Consider the following 16,526-nt stretch of genomic DNA (forward strand, 5'->3'; position numbering starts at 1 on the left):
GCTGATATCTGTAACCTTTCACCAGTTCAGACTTCTGTCCACACCCTCAAATAGAGGTGTGTTTGCAAAAAAGGGACTCTTCATGTGCATTGAACCAATGTTCCCTCTTGCACAAGAGTAAGATTTCTTCATCAAAAGCAACACAGTCACATCAATAAATCTTTCCTGTCCTCCAAGTCTGAAACAACCAAAACTTGAGAAATGAGAAACCACTCCCCACCTAAAATATCTGTAACATAATACAGTGACAAAAATTACCCAAACCCTTACATTTATTTATTTATTTTTTTAATAATTTAAAAATCTTTAATTCTTACATGCGTTCCCAAACATGAACCCCCCTCCCACCTCCCTCCCCATAACATCTCTCTGGGTCATCCCCATGCACCAGCCCCAAGCTTTCAGCAAAGCATCAAGTCCTTGAGTTACTTCACTGTTCTATTCAGTTTACAGATCATGACTCCCAGCTCTGTGAAACCAAACCAGGAAAAAGTCAGGTCAAAGTGTTTTAGCGGCAAAGGACACTATCTCCTGTCCTTTTTACCAGCTTTCCTCTTTCCTGAGAGCAAGTGCTTCGGTTTCATGTCAAACACATGTCTGTCTGCCTCCCCTTTCTTCCCCAAGCGATTCATCTTCTTCTGAGCATTCTTCATCATCGTCTTGGCCTTCTTCACCATCTATAAAGGTAAAGAAAAACCTATCAGTTGTGAAAACCCAAATTTCCAAGTGAATTTCCATTACCCGTTAACACTTGATGTGAACAGTCCAGGTCTCTGTGCTGTGAAGAGAAGCCCTGGTGAGCATCACTCACACCATTTTCCAGTGGACACACCAGAGTAACCTGCAGGATGGAAACTGTACCAGACTAGTCTCGTATCTGTGAGGACCAGACACTCTCAGACCTGCAAGATGAGGTACTCTGTTCTGTTCAGCAGATGAGGGCACAGAGATCCGGCCATGGAGCTACTCGTACCTGACTGACAAGTGGCAATGCTGGTATTAAGTCCAGATTACTGGACAAATTGGCTCCCTGAAAGCACACTGCTTGTCAGTTACATACAGACTTTCTCATCTATATGAATTTTCGAAATGCTGAAACTAACCATTTTTGTATTTAAAAAAAAAAATAAAAAGTAGTAGTTGCCACAAAAGAGAGACTGTACACATCCAAAGTGTCTTTTCCAAAAGACTGCCCCAAACAGCTCTCTCCTGTGGTGGGTGAGGGCCCCATGTCCAGGATCTGAGCAGGACTGTTCCTAGCATAGCCCTGAGTGGCTGGGACCAAGGCTCAGGCTGCAAGGCTACTGCAATATCCTTCTCTGTCCGCCCTGAGAAGGAACACACACACATGAAGAAAAGGCCCATGGACACCCGGCTGTGCAGGGGCCAAGCCCAACCCTTGGGGTGCAGCACTCAGAAAAGCGCACTCCACCACCCAACCCACAATCTCTGCAGCTTCAAATGTTTGCCCCGACCCCCTTAGGGGTCAACTGTAGAGGCTACTGTTTCATTAGCTACTCGTTACAGGAACTAACCTTGACATCCCGGAGACCAGAGACATCACGTGGAGGCCGAGAACAGCTGTGACTGCGGGTCACAGAGGCGGGCAGGACAGAGTCTTCCCGCTTCCTCTTCCTGGTGATGCTCCGAGACCTTCTGGCCTGGACTGCGTAATGGGCCTGAAACAGAGTAGGCTTCAGTGCCTCGGAGTCCCAGCGCCTTGGGGTCCTGGCACTGCGGGTCCCGGCCTTAGTGACAAACATGAAATTATCCAGTGGGGGGAGAAGGCACATGAAGGGCTCGTAGAACCGTCATCAAACAAGCTAAATACATTTAAAACACACATAGTCAGGGCCTGCCCTGGTGGGCCAGTGGAGAAAAGTCCTCCCTTCCCCCATAGGGAATGCAGGTTCAGTCCCTGGTCATGGAACTAAGATTCCAAATGCAGCACAGTGTGGTCAAAATAAACAAACAAATCTTAAAAAAAAATTAAAAAAATAAAGTACACAGAGTCCCCATTAATTATTGGTTAAATATTCATTTTCACTCACACGGCTGCTGTGTGCTACTCAGAGCTGCCTGTTCAATCTCCTAAGCAGCACGATTTATGTCAAGAGTGGCCCTCCTTCTCACCCCACTTCTACAAGCTCAGCCAGGAAGTTGAGCAAGACCCGGGGGCTGAGGACAAGTTCTTCAGGCCCCTGCTCAAGGTGTCCCTCAGGTTACTATGTGGAAATAAGACTGCACAGCAATGTGAGAGGAAGGCAGGCCAAGAGCCCAGCATCCGATAATCATTAGTCAAGAGACATAATGTGAACAGCACGCATGGCTCATCAAAATCCGATTAGTCTAACTTAATGGTTTTCCTTGTTTCGGTAATTCCACTTCTGAGAAACTGCTTTGAGAAATAATCCAGAACATCAAGATGTTCTTTTACACAATGATGTCTACTCTGGCTCAATTCATCAAGAAAAACTGGAACACTAAAAAAGGTATGCAAAATGCCGTCTAACCTCTGGGGTCTAAACAATTTACCAGCCTATGTTCCTCTCACACCAAGGCACTCAGCACCACCTCCCATTTATTTTGTCTAAACTGAAGCTAATTAAAGCTCGATGTGAAGACACTGGTCACCAAAATCAAAGTCACAGCTAAAGAATAAGAACTTTGCAAAACAACGTAATTCTCAACACAAACCCCAGCCAGAAGCACCAACTCCTCCGTAACCTGTTCCTGCCCTGGTTCCCAGGACAGTGCCCCACCCCCACCCCCACCCCGGCCGTTGCACTCACGTTGTCTTTGTCGTCCATGTCAATACCAAGACTGCGCATCTCATCCTCCAAGACCTTCCGCTGAACCTGAAAGGGGAAACGATATTGTTTTAAACAGGTAGTTTGATGAAACCTTAAAAAAAAAAACCTCAAGGAAAAATGTACAGAACAATGATCCAAGATACACTTATTTTAGAAACTATCTTTTACTTGGGCTCACATGCATGTTTTTGGACAACTCATTAAATAACATAAAAATTAACATTTTCTGGGTGATTACATATTACACACAGGACAACGTACACGTGGCCCCCAGATTCCACTCAGCTCCCCAGGGGTTCCCACATGCAGACCCAAGAGGCCGACAGCTCCTCCCCAACGGTGGGGGGACATAGCAATGCCACAGCTGTCCACGTCATCCGCCACCACACAGAAGCCACATGTCAAACACACACGTGCGCTCCATGGAGACAGCCTGACCCAGCTCACTCAACCACCCGCCACACCATCCTCCTTCCCTGGGCACGGTGACTCCAGACAAAAGCGAAGGCCCAAGGAGACAGACCTGAGGACCAGAGGACCCTGGCTCCATCCAACCCACTTGTGCCTCAGCGTGAACCTCCCCATCCTAACGAGTCACAGGGCTCAGATAAACCACTTTGGCTCTGAGTTAGACTGCATTAGGTTTCTGAAGAAAGTAAAAGGTTAAGTCCTGACCAATAAAGAATTAAAGAATAAGATGTGTTAACTGATGAATTTACCTCCACAAATTTACCTATAACTCACGATCTTCATTTGTACAGCTACAAAGTAGTTGAATCCAAAAGTGAAAGTCACTAAGAAAGGGTGGAACACTCAGTATAGGTCAACACTCAGCCAACCTCAAAAGTCAACTAACACCAACCAAAGGGCAGGGCCATACAGATGCGCACACACAAAGAACCACTGACTCTTAAGCACAACACTTGCCTTCTTGGCCGTCCGAGGCATCCTGGGCCCCTGTGTGTCCTTCTCTCTGGACTGTAGAATCTTCAGCTTCTTTTTTTCCCTAATCTGTTTTGCCAGCTGTCGAATCTCCGCCATTTCTTCATCTTCACTTTCAGATTCACTGTCATACTCTCCAGCAGCTGTTCTTAGTTCTTCTTCTTTTTCTAACTCTTCCAATTTCTTTTTTTTTTTTAAGTCATAATTAAAGTCAACAATGGAAAACTCATACGTAAGTATAACAACCTTTATAAAAACCAAGTTTCTCCTAAACTTTTTGAGGCGATACAAATGCCCAGGTTCAGGCTCACGTGGCCTCGGCAAGGCTCACCTCCTCACAAACAGGCACAGAGATGAGCAAGAAGACTACACCAACAGAAGCAGACTGTTCCATGCCACTTCTTTACCTTCTTTACAAAGAATCACTCCCAACTCCAAGGTTAAAACACGTAAAACGTTCCCCTCTCTCCTAGCAGTACACAAAAGCCCTGTTCTTAGAACCATAAATATCAACCCAAACTGGCCTTGGATCAGGACAGCTTGTGTATCCATCCCAAAGCTGTTCCAAATACAAGCTCATTAGCTGTATGATTAATAATATCTTGAAAAACGTATAATAAACCTCAACAAGAGCCCAAGTCAAAGGTGCCCCCCTCACTACTGGTGTGATAAGGCAGAAGGAGGGCAGGAGACTGGAAGGGGACAGGCAAGGTGAAGCCAATCATGGGCCATCAAAGCCCAGATTGTGGAGCGGGCTGCTACACAGTGAGAGACAGAGCAAGAGGCACAACTGGAGAGACGAAGACATGAGCTATAAATCAAGGACACCATCAGAGAACTGGCAGTTCCTCAAAAAGACAGACATAAAATTTCCTTATAACCCAGCAATTCTCCTAGGAATCTGCCCAGACATGTTGAAAACACTCAATACTAATACATGAACCATGACACCCAAAAGATGGAAAAAAGATGGGAGTTGGGAGTGATTCTTTCTAAAGAAGGTAAAGCAGTGGCATGGAACAGTCTTATGTCCGTCCACGGATGAGAGCATGAACTATAATACTATATAGAATGTACCATACATTTGAAATAGAACATCACTAAGATGTCACCTTGCCCCATGAGTGGACCCTCTGCTGGGGCAGGTGACTAGGGTGTCCACACGTGAGAGTCCTTCATGAAGGAGGCACCCTGAGCCCAGCAGAGGAAGACAGGGAGGGAGGTCTGGTGGAGGAAAGAGTACGCACCAGCCTCAGGTGGAGGGACACAGGGCTGAACACGGGGGTCCCAGGTGGCAAAGCCCAGGCTCTCGGTGGGCACATAAGGAACAAGGGCCAAGGATAAAGTGGAGTGGGAAGTTATGCTCATATCTCCTGGGTCACATTGAAGAGGAGTAAAAATCACACAGTATCACCAGGGAACAAACCTGCATGATGTCAGGGTCGATATAGTCGGCTATGTTATGGCCTTCCCAGATCTCAGGGATCTTGTCATGTTTCTCAGATGAATTCATTATATCCCAGTACTCTACAGGTCAAAAAACAAAAAACAAAAATCTTCAACTACTGGATGCCCAAAGAGTCACCACTTAACCAAGTCCCACATCTGCAAAGACAGTAGAGCATCTGTGCTGAGTGCCAGGTAAACAAGGTAATGTGCCAGGGCCCGTCAGTACCCCAAAACCAAGAGTCCTAAGGCATGGACAAGAGACTATCGATGGTATCAGCCTGGCCCAGCATTATACGCTAGGAAAGGTATAAAAATAATCCCTCACCAAAAACAAGAGAAACCTACTTCGGAAGGAAAAAATCTCAGCATCCTAGCAACCTCTCACCTTCAAGAAATTAAACTAACAAAATGCTGGACAACTTGTACCCACTAAGGTACTCTCATACTTTTCCCACACCTAGCATCTTAAACTACCACACATGAGTCCTTACTTTGAAGATCCAGAATATAATCATCTCCCATCTCCAGTTCCAGGTCCCGTTCCTGCAATGAAAACGCAACAGTTTTCATCAGCTCTTCCGACCCCCAGGGCCAGAACTGCTGGGTGACACCCAGACCCATGGCATTACCCCTCTCCAACCTTTTGCCACCTGAAGCTCAGCACCAACTTCCAGTGGGAAACCTGCTTCCACCGCTGGCAGCCCTGTCCCCCCACACCAGAGAGGGTCCCAGCCCTGGGGAATATGCTCCCAGGTGCCCTCGTCCCCACTCCAGCACAGGCCTGGGGCTCCCTCACCTACCTGCCTCCTCTTCGGCTCCCCGAGCTCCATCCTCTTCCTACGTGCCACCACACCTTCAGGGATGAATGGGGGCCTCTCCTGTGAAAAAACATGATTGGAAATACCCATGTGAAATGCTTGCTGAATCAAAACACAAAAAGAAAAAAAATGTCTACAGAATGTACAGAGCTTCCCAGGTGGCGCTCGTAGTAAAGAACCCTCCTGCAATCCAGGAGATTTAAGAGACGTGGGTTGGACCTCTGGGTCAGCATAATCCCCTGGAGGAGGGCATGGCAACACATGTATTCTTACCTGGAGAACCCCACAGACAGAGGAGCCTGGCAGGCTAGTCCCTGGGCTCCTGAAGAGTCATACACGCCTGAAGTGACTGAGCACACATACATAGAGCACACAGGAGTCTGACTCCCTTAATGTAACAACTAGAAATCAGCAAGAGATAACCAACCTACAGAAGTGAAGAAGTCAGTCGGCATGTTAATCACCATGAAATACCCAGTTCCTCACAATGTTTAGTAACTGGAAACAATCAAGTTGAATAATCAGTGAGTGCGACTGCCTAAAACCACAATGTAGAAACATCACTTCTTATAATTTTCACTTTATTTTGGAGGAAAAAAATGTGTGGTACTGAAAAAAAATTGAAAACTGGCACAACTTTCTGTGAACAGTTTTACAGTAACAAACATCACTGGCAATGATCTTTACCTATTGTTAGTTCCTAGACTGGTCACCAAAAATTAGTGCTGAATGGACAGAATACATGAGAAACATCAAAATAATTAACAACAACAACAACAACAACAAACATGTGAAAATTCCCTGGCAGCCTAGTGGTTAGGATTCCCGCCCTTCATTGCCAGGTTCCGGGTTCAATCCCTGGTCAGGGGACTGAAATCCCAAAAGCTGTGCAACGCAGACAAAAAGAAAACACACCACGACAACAATCATCTGTGGTCCATCATACTGACAGAACAGGAAGTGTGCATTCTCAAACCGTCAGGAGCATAAACTTCCAGTGCACTTTTGAGAACAATGACATTTTTGATACATGCCTTAAATTTCATTCTACAGATACACTTGCAATTTAAAAAAGAGACCTGTACATCCCACCCTATTTAAAATTTGAGAAAAGCTGATACGCCAGAATGTTTCTGGAAAGATAAACGAGACAAGCTGCAGGAGGCAACCTCTGGTGGAGGGAGCAGCAGTTTAACCTGGCTCCTCCTTTCCTTTCATCTTTCCAATTCTGACACACACACGGCATGACCTTGATCTAAGCACACCCAGGAAACCCCACCAGCCCCACAAGCGCTGCCTCCAGGGCCTCCGTAGGAGGTCTCACCTTGTCATCTCTCCTGCTAGGAACAGCCAAGTGCAATCTGTTCAGCACCTCATTCACTTTATTTCCCTTCATTTTGGTTTCAACACGATGAGCCAAAAGCCTGTCACAAGCCTAGGAGGGTGAGAACACAAGGTGCTAGGTCACGGGGCATCCAGTGTCCCATCACATTTGAAAGGGCCCAGGAGCCAGAGCCCCACGCCAGATGGGCCCAAGGCTGGAACCTGCCGGGCTCACTCTCGGAGCAGCCTCTGCGGGCTGGGTACTAGGACCCCCAAGTTCAGGAAGTTGCCCAGGGCAGACCGTGTGCTCCTAGAGTGGGGAGCGGGTGCTGTCTCCCTTCCTGGGTCAGGACAAGCCTAGCCCAATGCAGGAACCAAGGGGGCAGGACTGGTGCAGATGACCCATGGTGGGAGTGTGACCCCCACTCCCAACACTCACAGGGCAGGAGGAGGGGGTGCAGAGGGGGCAGGGAACCCAGATGCATCTCTCAGCGGGGCTGCTGGCGCTCAGGACAGGCCTGCTTACGGGGAGCACTGACCTCTGTCTTCACTCTGATAACCCCTTCCTCCGTCAGTGTGCTGGTCTCCACCACAGGAAAGCCTTCTGTCTGCAGGTCTAGAAATATTTTCTGGGAACACAACGGATGAGTAAACATGAGCTGCAGCATTTATTCTCAGTTCCCATCCACAAACCGTCCTCCTCAAACAGGTGCTACATATGCTAATCACAACAAACACCTCTGTGGTTTCTAATTCTTCTGAAGAACATCTCCTCAAAACTGTTATTTATTTGTCCCTAAATCCTGCTGTGATTAAGACAAGGCACATTATGGGGAGAATCAAACCAGAGTGCAGCAAGCAAACCTGAGGCACCCAGGAACATTCTGTGAGGCCAACCCTCCTGAAGAGAACCTTGGCAAAACTCAACATATATCTTCACAACGCTCTCAATGTTGTTCTTTATAAATACCTGGCTTCCTCAGCCTAAGATAATTCCTGAGAAAACACCTCAGCAACAGGTACGACCACTAAGACCCTAAGAGGGACGCCACCTGCGCCTCCACCAAGGCTACCTGACACCTCGCTGCCGGCCTGACCACACGCCCCCAGTCCAGAAACAAGTGCCCAGCTCAGGACTTCAGGCTGCTCAGGATGGAGCACTGCTTCCCTCCTAGGCCCCTACTCCCTGGAAACACCAATCACAGCATGACCAGCGTGGCCACCTGCACCCATGCCACCTGCCCAGGTGCCCACCTGAGAGACAGCCCTTCCCAACAAGCAGCTCCTGGGGCTGCCGCTCTGACCACAGGCACTGCCAGCCCCACGACCTCTGAGAGAGGCCACAGAAAACCTCTTGGTCTCTCTGCCACTGATGGGCATCCGTGAGGTTACAGCGACTTAGTCACTAAGGACATAATCTCAACCATAAAACAGTTTACCCTGTGAACTAGCATCACTAACATTCCTTCTCAACTCTGGCTGTGGGAGACGAGGTTCAGAATCAGTAGGAAATTTTGAAAACATCGAGGTGACTTACCTGATTGTCCTCAGAAAGCTCAGAGATCCTCTTCACATCACATTTGTTTGCTACGACGATAAGGGGCTGCAGCGAGGAAGAAAACTAATGAAATCATCACCTTCACCCTTACTCATGAGACCACACAGGCCCACACCCACCTTGTTGACAAAGAGTGGCCTGAGGTTCCGGAAGAGTTCCAGCTGCTCCACGAGCCCATGGCCGCACTGCTCTGACAGATCCATCACGTACAGCACCGCGGCTCGCAGGTGGGCCAGAGCCGTGATGGCCTGCATCTCGATGGTGTTGCGGTCCTCCAGAGGGTGGTCCAGGATCCCAGGGGTGTCCACCACCTATGGGCAGACAAGTCAGCCCAGCACACAGGCCAAGGGTGCCCACAGACCTAGACCAGCCTTGATGGAGCTCCCCACTGACCACGGTGAAGGAACAAAGCAGTGGGAAAGGACAAGTAAAGACCAGGGGAGAGGCCCTCACTGAGGAACAAGCTCACCAGCGATGCTGAGGGCTGGATGGAAAGAGGACTGCTCTTTCTATGAGTCCTGGATTAACCAGCACGCCCCCAAGTGCTCAGAACAACACCACTGTTTATAATATCACATTCAACTGTGGACAGAGGCTGCGCCACCCATTCTGGGTTTCTGAGGATGCATCAATCAGAAGTCCTGCCATAAGCAAAGCACAGATGCCACACCGGGAGCTGCTGTGTCCCAAGTTCACCCGAGGATGGACAGAGGCCCCCATGCTGCCCTGGAACCTGTCCATAGGGCGTGGGGGGTGCTCCTGGCAACCCGGGACCTGCTCCCCAGGCTCCCAGGACATGGGCAGACCCTCATCGGTGGGAAGCCCAGAGCCAGACGCCAGGAATGAGCCAGGCCAGCACTCACCTGCCAGCGCAGGTACTTGTAATCCATGTGCCCCACAAACAGAGACTTGGTGGTGAAGGCATAGGGCTGGACGTCCACATCCGCTCTCGTTACCTAGAACAAACCACAGGTCCTGACTTTCACATCCTCCCAGAACCAACATGCTTCAGCCACACAGCATCAAGACTGTCGGGGGTCAGAAGAGACCCCATGACACCTCATGTGACTAGACTGCTAAGACAGGAGCTAGCACTGACAGGGCGGCCCCCTCAGCCTACACAAGCACGTCCTCGGTCAACGCCGGGGCAGCACCAACCTTGTTGATGAAGCTGGACTTGCCAACGTTGGGGTACCCACACAGAAGCAAGGTCCTCGTGTTCGGGTCAATGGTGGGCAGACGGGACAGATGCTGACGCACTGTGAGAAGGCGAAGGTAAATGTGCTTAACATAATGAAAAAGCTTAAGCAACTCAAAGCTGACGGTCTGCTCAACTTAGCTGTACACTCCAGGCCTGTGGCCATGTTACCACACTCCAACAATGATCACACACGTGACGAGAAAACATGAATGAATGGAGGAGGGACCAGCTGCAGGGGTATCCAGGCTGAACCCAGAACCCTCCTCCCAGGTCCAAACAGCACGGGTTCCCACCCAGCAGACTGAGATGGGGCCCAGACCACACAACCCAGAGGACTGAGCAAGAGAGTAGAGTCTGAAAGGGCAATTCGAGCGAGCGTGTGCTCTAGCACCTCCTGGCCTACAGGGCTCCTTTCTTAACGAGCAACCCTCGGGACCTCGACTGCTGCAGCAGCACCACTGGGCAGGCCACCTAAAGACGTAACCGATGACTGGAAGCACTGTCAAAGCAGCTCAGAGTTATGATCTTGTTGCAAATTACATGCAAGATGCTGGGGGAGGGGATCAAAATCAAATCAGTTAAAAATAACTGAAATGTAAAAATATATACGCATACAAAACAGCACAAAGTTGTTTCTGTAAAAATTGTTCTACATTAATTCAGAAATCGCCTACTGAATAAAACTACCAGGTAACAAAACTGGAGTAGCAGTTTGATGCTAACATGTTTTACACTAAAATATCAGTAACAGGTAAAACTACGGGTCACTTTATTTTTAGATATTTTGGTATCTCCCCACCATTTATAATGTATATGCCTTGCCTATTAAATTTGAAAGATACAAATGTTTTTAATAGTGCTGCTGCTGCTGCTGCTGCTAAGTCGCTTCAGGTGTGTCCGACTCTGCGACCCCACGGACAGCAGCTCTAACATGTAAGTATTAATTAAGTTCTAGCTGCTTTTTCAATCACATCTAATCTGTTAGACTTTCTTACAGGCTAGACTGGGAAAAATAATTTGTTCCTTTGATCTCTACAACAAAACAAAAATAAACATTATAAAAATAACTCTACAATAATCAAGTACTTTAACAGAATGCACTAACAAGTAGTTAGTTGCTGATGCATAACCAGTACCTTGTTCCAAATATTCCAAACTCTGCTTCTGTCTCTTGATAATAGTACACATCCGCCCGAGAGCAGCGCGTTTCAGTTGCTTGCAGCGGTACAGAGAATCACCATATTTCATGAGCCGCACATAATCTTTAGCAACGCTGAAAAACAGAAAAACGTGTAAGATTTTGCTCTCCTTTGACAGTAACTTCAAAAATACTACAGTAAGAAAATCCCTTACTTGTCCACTAAATTTTTGGCAATGTTTATTTGTCCTAGAGCCAACTTGTAATGATCCTTGTCATAGAGAATGTTCATCAAATCTGCATAAAATGGATGAATATCCTGTAACAAGAACAACAGAATGGTCACCTTGGTCTGGCAGCTTCTCCTCCTGTGTGTGGATAACACTTGAACATAACTTCCTAGGGAAACACATCACACCTTCTGCTCTTCCTCATCGCCCACCCTCCCCCCTCAATCTTCTCCCCAGGTCTCTCTCAGTGACTATTTAGTCACAGGAAAAAAATAGAGTCAGCAGGTAAGTGAAGTCCATCTGCCCTGCGCAGGCCTGGCCAGGCCCAACTCCATCTGGGCACCAGAGCCCACCACTTGGGCTCGAAAAAAGAGCTCCAGAAATACTTTCCCATCCATCCAGCCAGTCCCATCAACCTGTAAATGTGCTGTTATTGCCGAAAACTTAAGAAGAAAGTTTTAAAACCCCCGTCTCTTTGCTCCTCTTCTATTTGTACAGGCGTTTCCTGGTGCTGTCACCTCATCCTTACTGCATTTTTCATCCTCATGTACTTTCTGAAGTACCTGCACTTTCCCCAGAAACTATACCCTCATCCAGCCAGTGGCCACTAAGCACTAACATCAAGTCCTAGAATTTTACACCAGCAATTTCTGTCACATGAACCAATCTCTTCTCTCAGCCTTAACCCACCTTCAGGGACTATCTCAGGGCAGTTGAGGCTCTCAGGCTGTATTGCAGACCCCACATCCATCATTACCTCAGCAACTTCGCGACCACGTGGTCCCACTCAGGGGCTCCACAGGCAGGGTCCACTCCTGCATCCTGCAGCTAAGCACACAGGCAGATGGCTCCGTGCAGCAGGACCTAACTTCAGGGGCTCAATGAAGAAGGCAGCGCCCCATGAGACTGACTCTCATAAGAAAAGCACACTGACCATAAACCGCAGCAGCAAGATAACACACACTGCTGGGCCTCAAGCCACTGGCCCCATCTGAAGCCACAGGAAAGGGAGCTTTGGAAAGAAGGAGGAGAGGACGCACAGGCCACCAGAACCTTAGGGTTCTGAATTCAGTCCACAGCTTTCAGAATCCCAACTGTCCCCACAGCCTAGAGATTACAGAGAAAGCCCGAGGCTTTCAGAGATGGGAGTTTCACTGGGGAAACAAGATACTAAGGAATCAAAAAACCTCTGATCTGCTCCCAGTTTTGTTACTAACTTTCGGAGTAAACTTTGACAAGTCAATTACTTCCTCTTTCCTTCACTATCAGTCAACTGAGTAGACACACCTGGTTTAACCTTGCCTACAGGTTCATATTTACATAATCACTTTCCTCCGGCAGAGTCACTTACATCCAATTTGGGGAAATCTGTCAGAATTTGTGAGAGTCTGTCATGGTAATTCTGCTGAGTAAATTTGACTTTCCTCATATAAAAATGTCTAATGCGATGGATTTGATAATGTTTGTGGATAACTGTCGGAGTCTTTCGCTGAGTCTTCGATAATGTCAGGTCAATAAAGTCCTGCAATAAAATAAGACAGTTACACCAAAAATGTCTCCTTTCACCCACTTATTTGAAATCACCTTAAAAGACTAATGTTCAACAATGTATTTTAAACTACAAACACTTTTTCTATTTTAAACTACGAACACTTATTCTACTTAAATCTTCAGTGTAAAGCTCTGTTCATCTTTATGGTTCCTTGCCTTTATGAAAACACTCAGCAAATGCCTGCTGAAATAAACTTTATCCCACACTCTTGACATTATCGTAAATTCCATATACCTAAAACCATCTGAAAGGTAAGTACCCAGAAAAATCAAGCACAAAGCAGGAAAAAAGTATGTTTTAAGGATAAACAGTTCTACTATTTCGGTTTGTGTATCTCCAGTTTTGACAGCACACACAAAAAACCGCTGTTTTCAGTTTCCCACGGTAAAGTGGACATGAAAGACTCCGGCATGAAGTCCAGAGCAAGCCGTCCAAGAATATCGGCGTGCGACGCTGTCTGCTCTGGGAAGCACAACGCCGGCTCTGGGAGGCACGCTGCCGCCAGTCGTCGCAGACCCACCCACTTCATAGAGCTTCCTGACTCTCCCCATCTCCTCCGGGCAGATCCCAACCCCCTGAGGGCCCTAATCTCTGAGAAAGGACCCCCAGAACCCAACCCCCGAGGGCCCTAATCTCTGAGGAAGGACCCCCACTCTCTGGGAGGACCCCAAACCAGGGGGCCCAAATCTGGAGAGAACGTGATCTAAAAAGGGGCCTGGCGGGGAAGGCGGCCCGTTCCAGCCCACCGTTACAGACCGGAGCTCCAGCGGCCCGCGACCTAGCCAAGAAAAGCGGAGGCAGAAGGGCCCTTGGGGCCTCTTACCTTGGCGGACGGCACCACCGTGATCTTCTTGAAGTTGTAGTGCGCCATGCCGGCGATTCGCCACGAGGGGACGGCCGTCCGGACATCCGCCGAGGAGCCGGGGAATAACTTCCGCCGAGAAGGACGGGACTTCCGCCTGCGGTGCGTAGGCGGTGCGTCAGTTCCGGCGCTCCCTGCTCCCCGCGCACCGCCTCGGAGTCACACAGCGCCCTCGCCGGGCCAGAGGAGGGGTCGCAGGGCCAGGGCGGAGGGCGCGCGCGGCGGGAGGACTGCGCCGGGAAGGCGGCGCTGAGGTCCGGTCCCCACCGCGGAAAGGAGAGGGTCTTGAGAGGCCTCCCCCGGCATCTGTGCTGCCCAGCCGGTCCAGGGCCTGGCTGACCTGAGCCAGGGGTCCGGGGGGCCTTTGGGAGCCTGGGGGGTGAGGGTGGGCGGGTCAGAGGGGCTCGGAGGGCTCCAGGGATCTCGGGGAGTCTGGGGTCTCCGGAGATCGCGGGGTCTGGGGGAGCGGGCGCGGGCTCTGGCTGGGTGAGAGGAAGGTGGGGGGCGCGTGGGTCTGCTCTTTGCGCGCTCACATCGCTTCTCCCCCGGTGAGCGCGCTTCCTTTTTTTAATTTTTTTGGTCGGTGAGGCGGGTGGGATCTTAGCTTCCCCACCAGGGATGGAACATCCGCCCCTGCACTGAAACCTCAGTCTTAACCACCGGACCCCCAGGGAAGTCCCCTGCTGAATCTTATTAAATAAAGGCCGTGGAGGCCCAGCCGTGTGCGACAAGGGACACCTCTCCTCCCCCGCGAGGCCGCTCTGGCGACCCTACACCACCACCCCATCTTGGCCCCACCGGAACTGCCAGCCTTCCCCCAACCCAGACCAGCCGCAGGCCTTTTGTCCCTCTTCTTCCTCAGGAGCCCCTCATCTATCCCTCCGCCTCGGTGACTCTGGCTCTTGTCTTAGCATCTCTGCTCCCCTGACCGTGGCTGACTGACCTGCCCACTGCCTTGCCCCAACGAACTCCACCTGGAACTTTGCCCCCCACCTTTGCTCTGCCTGCCGAGGGTGGCCCCAAATGCCTGTATGGACCAGACACTTCCAGTCAGTTGTGCACTGTCTTCGGGCACGATTCCAGATTTGCAGCACAGCCTTTCTGAGAATCAGACTGCAGATGGGTCCATCCCCAGGGCCCTGTGAAGGGGGGCAGTCCCTCCCCTCCTACTGCCACTGCAAGAGCGAAGGGGCAGGCAAGAGCGGAAGGGGCAGCCAATAGCCGGGCTGACCTGCTGTGAGTGCAAAACAGGCTGCTGGTGAGATGAGATCAGGAGGAAGGAGATGGCCCCTGAGACCCACAAAACCCTACAGATGAGGAGCAGGGCAGGAAAAGCCCACCCAAAGCAGAGGGCTGTGGTCGGCTCCATGGCTGCCCTCTGCAGTGGATGGAGAAGGCTGGGGCACTGAGACACTGGCCTCCGTAACCTGCTAAGGGGTGGCCACTCCCTTGTAGAGCCCAGGACCACATCCTTTGGGAAACTGTACCTGCGTGTGACCGGGTGTGGTGCACTGTCCAAAGCACCTGCCTACATGTGAACTCATTTCAACCCTACAGCAACGCTGTGAGTGGGCGGGGAACCAAGGCCCAGCAAGGCTGCCACTAGCCTGTCACAGATAAGGGGCAGCAGTAGGGCTTGAAGCCGGGTGGCCGCCCACGTCCCTGCTGTCCACCAGCAGCTGCTCTGCCCCTGCATCATCTCCATACCCCTTGACTTCTCAGATCCTTTTAGCAAGTCCTCTCATTCTTACGTGAAAACGTCTCCTGCTGCTGCTAAGTTGCTTTAGTTGTGTCTGACTCTGTGCGACCCCATAGACGGCAGCCCACCAGGCTCCCCCGTCCCTGGGATTCTCCAGGCAAGAACACTGGAGTGGGTTGCCATTTCCTCCTCCAATAAACGTCTCCTACACTCCCCAAATTCCAACACAGAAAGTAATTCTAGAGAGAGGATTCTCTTAATCTGTCACTAGCTGTACTGCCCTTTTTTTGTGTCTTGGGTGTTATAAGTGTGCCTCTTGAGTCTGTGGCACTTCCAAAGGAAGCCTGAGAGGTGATTAGACTCGTCAGGATCATTTGCTTAACCCCAGACAGCTGTGCCCACCGTTCCTGAGACACACAGAGCCATGCTCACACCCCTCTCTCTTCCTTAGGTACCTGTGTGTCCCTCAGCCTTCCCCCCTCACTCTTATATGGTCCATTCCTCCTCCTTAAAAACTATTCTATTTAGATAAATGGTTGAATTTGCTCTGAATAACAAATATCCTTTCTTTAGCTCTTAGCTCTAAGCAATAATAAAACAATTTCTTACCAGTTGTGTAGGACTGTAACATTTACAAAGTGCTTTACTTTTTAGTATCAATAATATTCTCAACAAGCTTGTGATGTGGCACTAAACCAAGACCAGAGGCTTGCTTCTCCCCAAAGGTGCCTCTTTATGTTGGGATTGGTCTCCCTACTTTGCTGCCTTGTTGCTATAGTTCTGATTGATGAAAAGTACATCCTGCAGCAGAGTCTGTGCCAGGAACTGCGACCAAACTTCATACCTAAAAGGAGCCTTTGTGTGGGGATTAGTCGTGTAGCCGTAGGTCACGCAGATCTGGCATGAGACATTACGACCCACGCACCTGGCGGTCCCTCCCT

At 49.5% G+C, this 16,526-nt stretch overlaps 1 protein-coding gene across 1 annotated transcript; it reads right to left on the reverse strand.

Moving 5' to 3' along the window:
* GTPBP4 (GTP binding protein 4) lies at positions 330–13,969 on the reverse strand. Its single transcript, XM_005688151.3, has 17 exons — positions 13,848–13,969; positions 12,824–12,994; positions 11,458–11,561; positions 11,241–11,377; positions 10,062–10,162; positions 9,767–9,859; positions 9,023–9,214; positions 8,883–8,948; positions 7,885–7,974; positions 7,347–7,457; positions 6,005–6,082; positions 5,696–5,747; positions 5,182–5,282; positions 3,741–3,938; positions 2,793–2,858; positions 1,536–1,679; positions 330–677 (listed from the first exon to the last, which is right to left on the reverse strand). The coding sequence occupies exons 1-17, from the start codon at positions 13,893–13,895 to the stop codon at positions 525–527; spliced, it is 1,905 nt and encodes a 634-aa protein (XP_005688208.1). The 5' UTR covers positions 13,896–13,969; the 3' UTR covers positions 330–524.

The sequence above is a fragment of the Capra hircus genome, chromosome 13 (genome assembly GCF_001704415.2).
Source record: "Capra hircus breed San Clemente chromosome 13, ASM170441v1, whole genome shotgun sequence".
NCBI lineage: Eukaryota > Metazoa > Chordata > Mammalia > Artiodactyla > Bovidae > Capra > Capra hircus.

Coding starts and splice junctions, on each gene's coding strand:
- GTPBP4 (XM_005688151.3), bottom strand. CDS start 13,895: ATGGCGCACTACAACTTCAAGAAGATCACGGTGGTGCCGTCCGCCAAG. Junction 7,975..8,882: donor AGCTTTCTGAGGACAATCAG/GTAAGTCACCTC, acceptor TTGTGTTCCCAG/AAAATATTTCTAGACCTGCA. Junction 5,283..5,695: donor TTATATTCTGGATCTTCAAA/GTAAGGACTCAT, acceptor TTTGACCTGTAG/AGTACTGGGATATAATGAAT.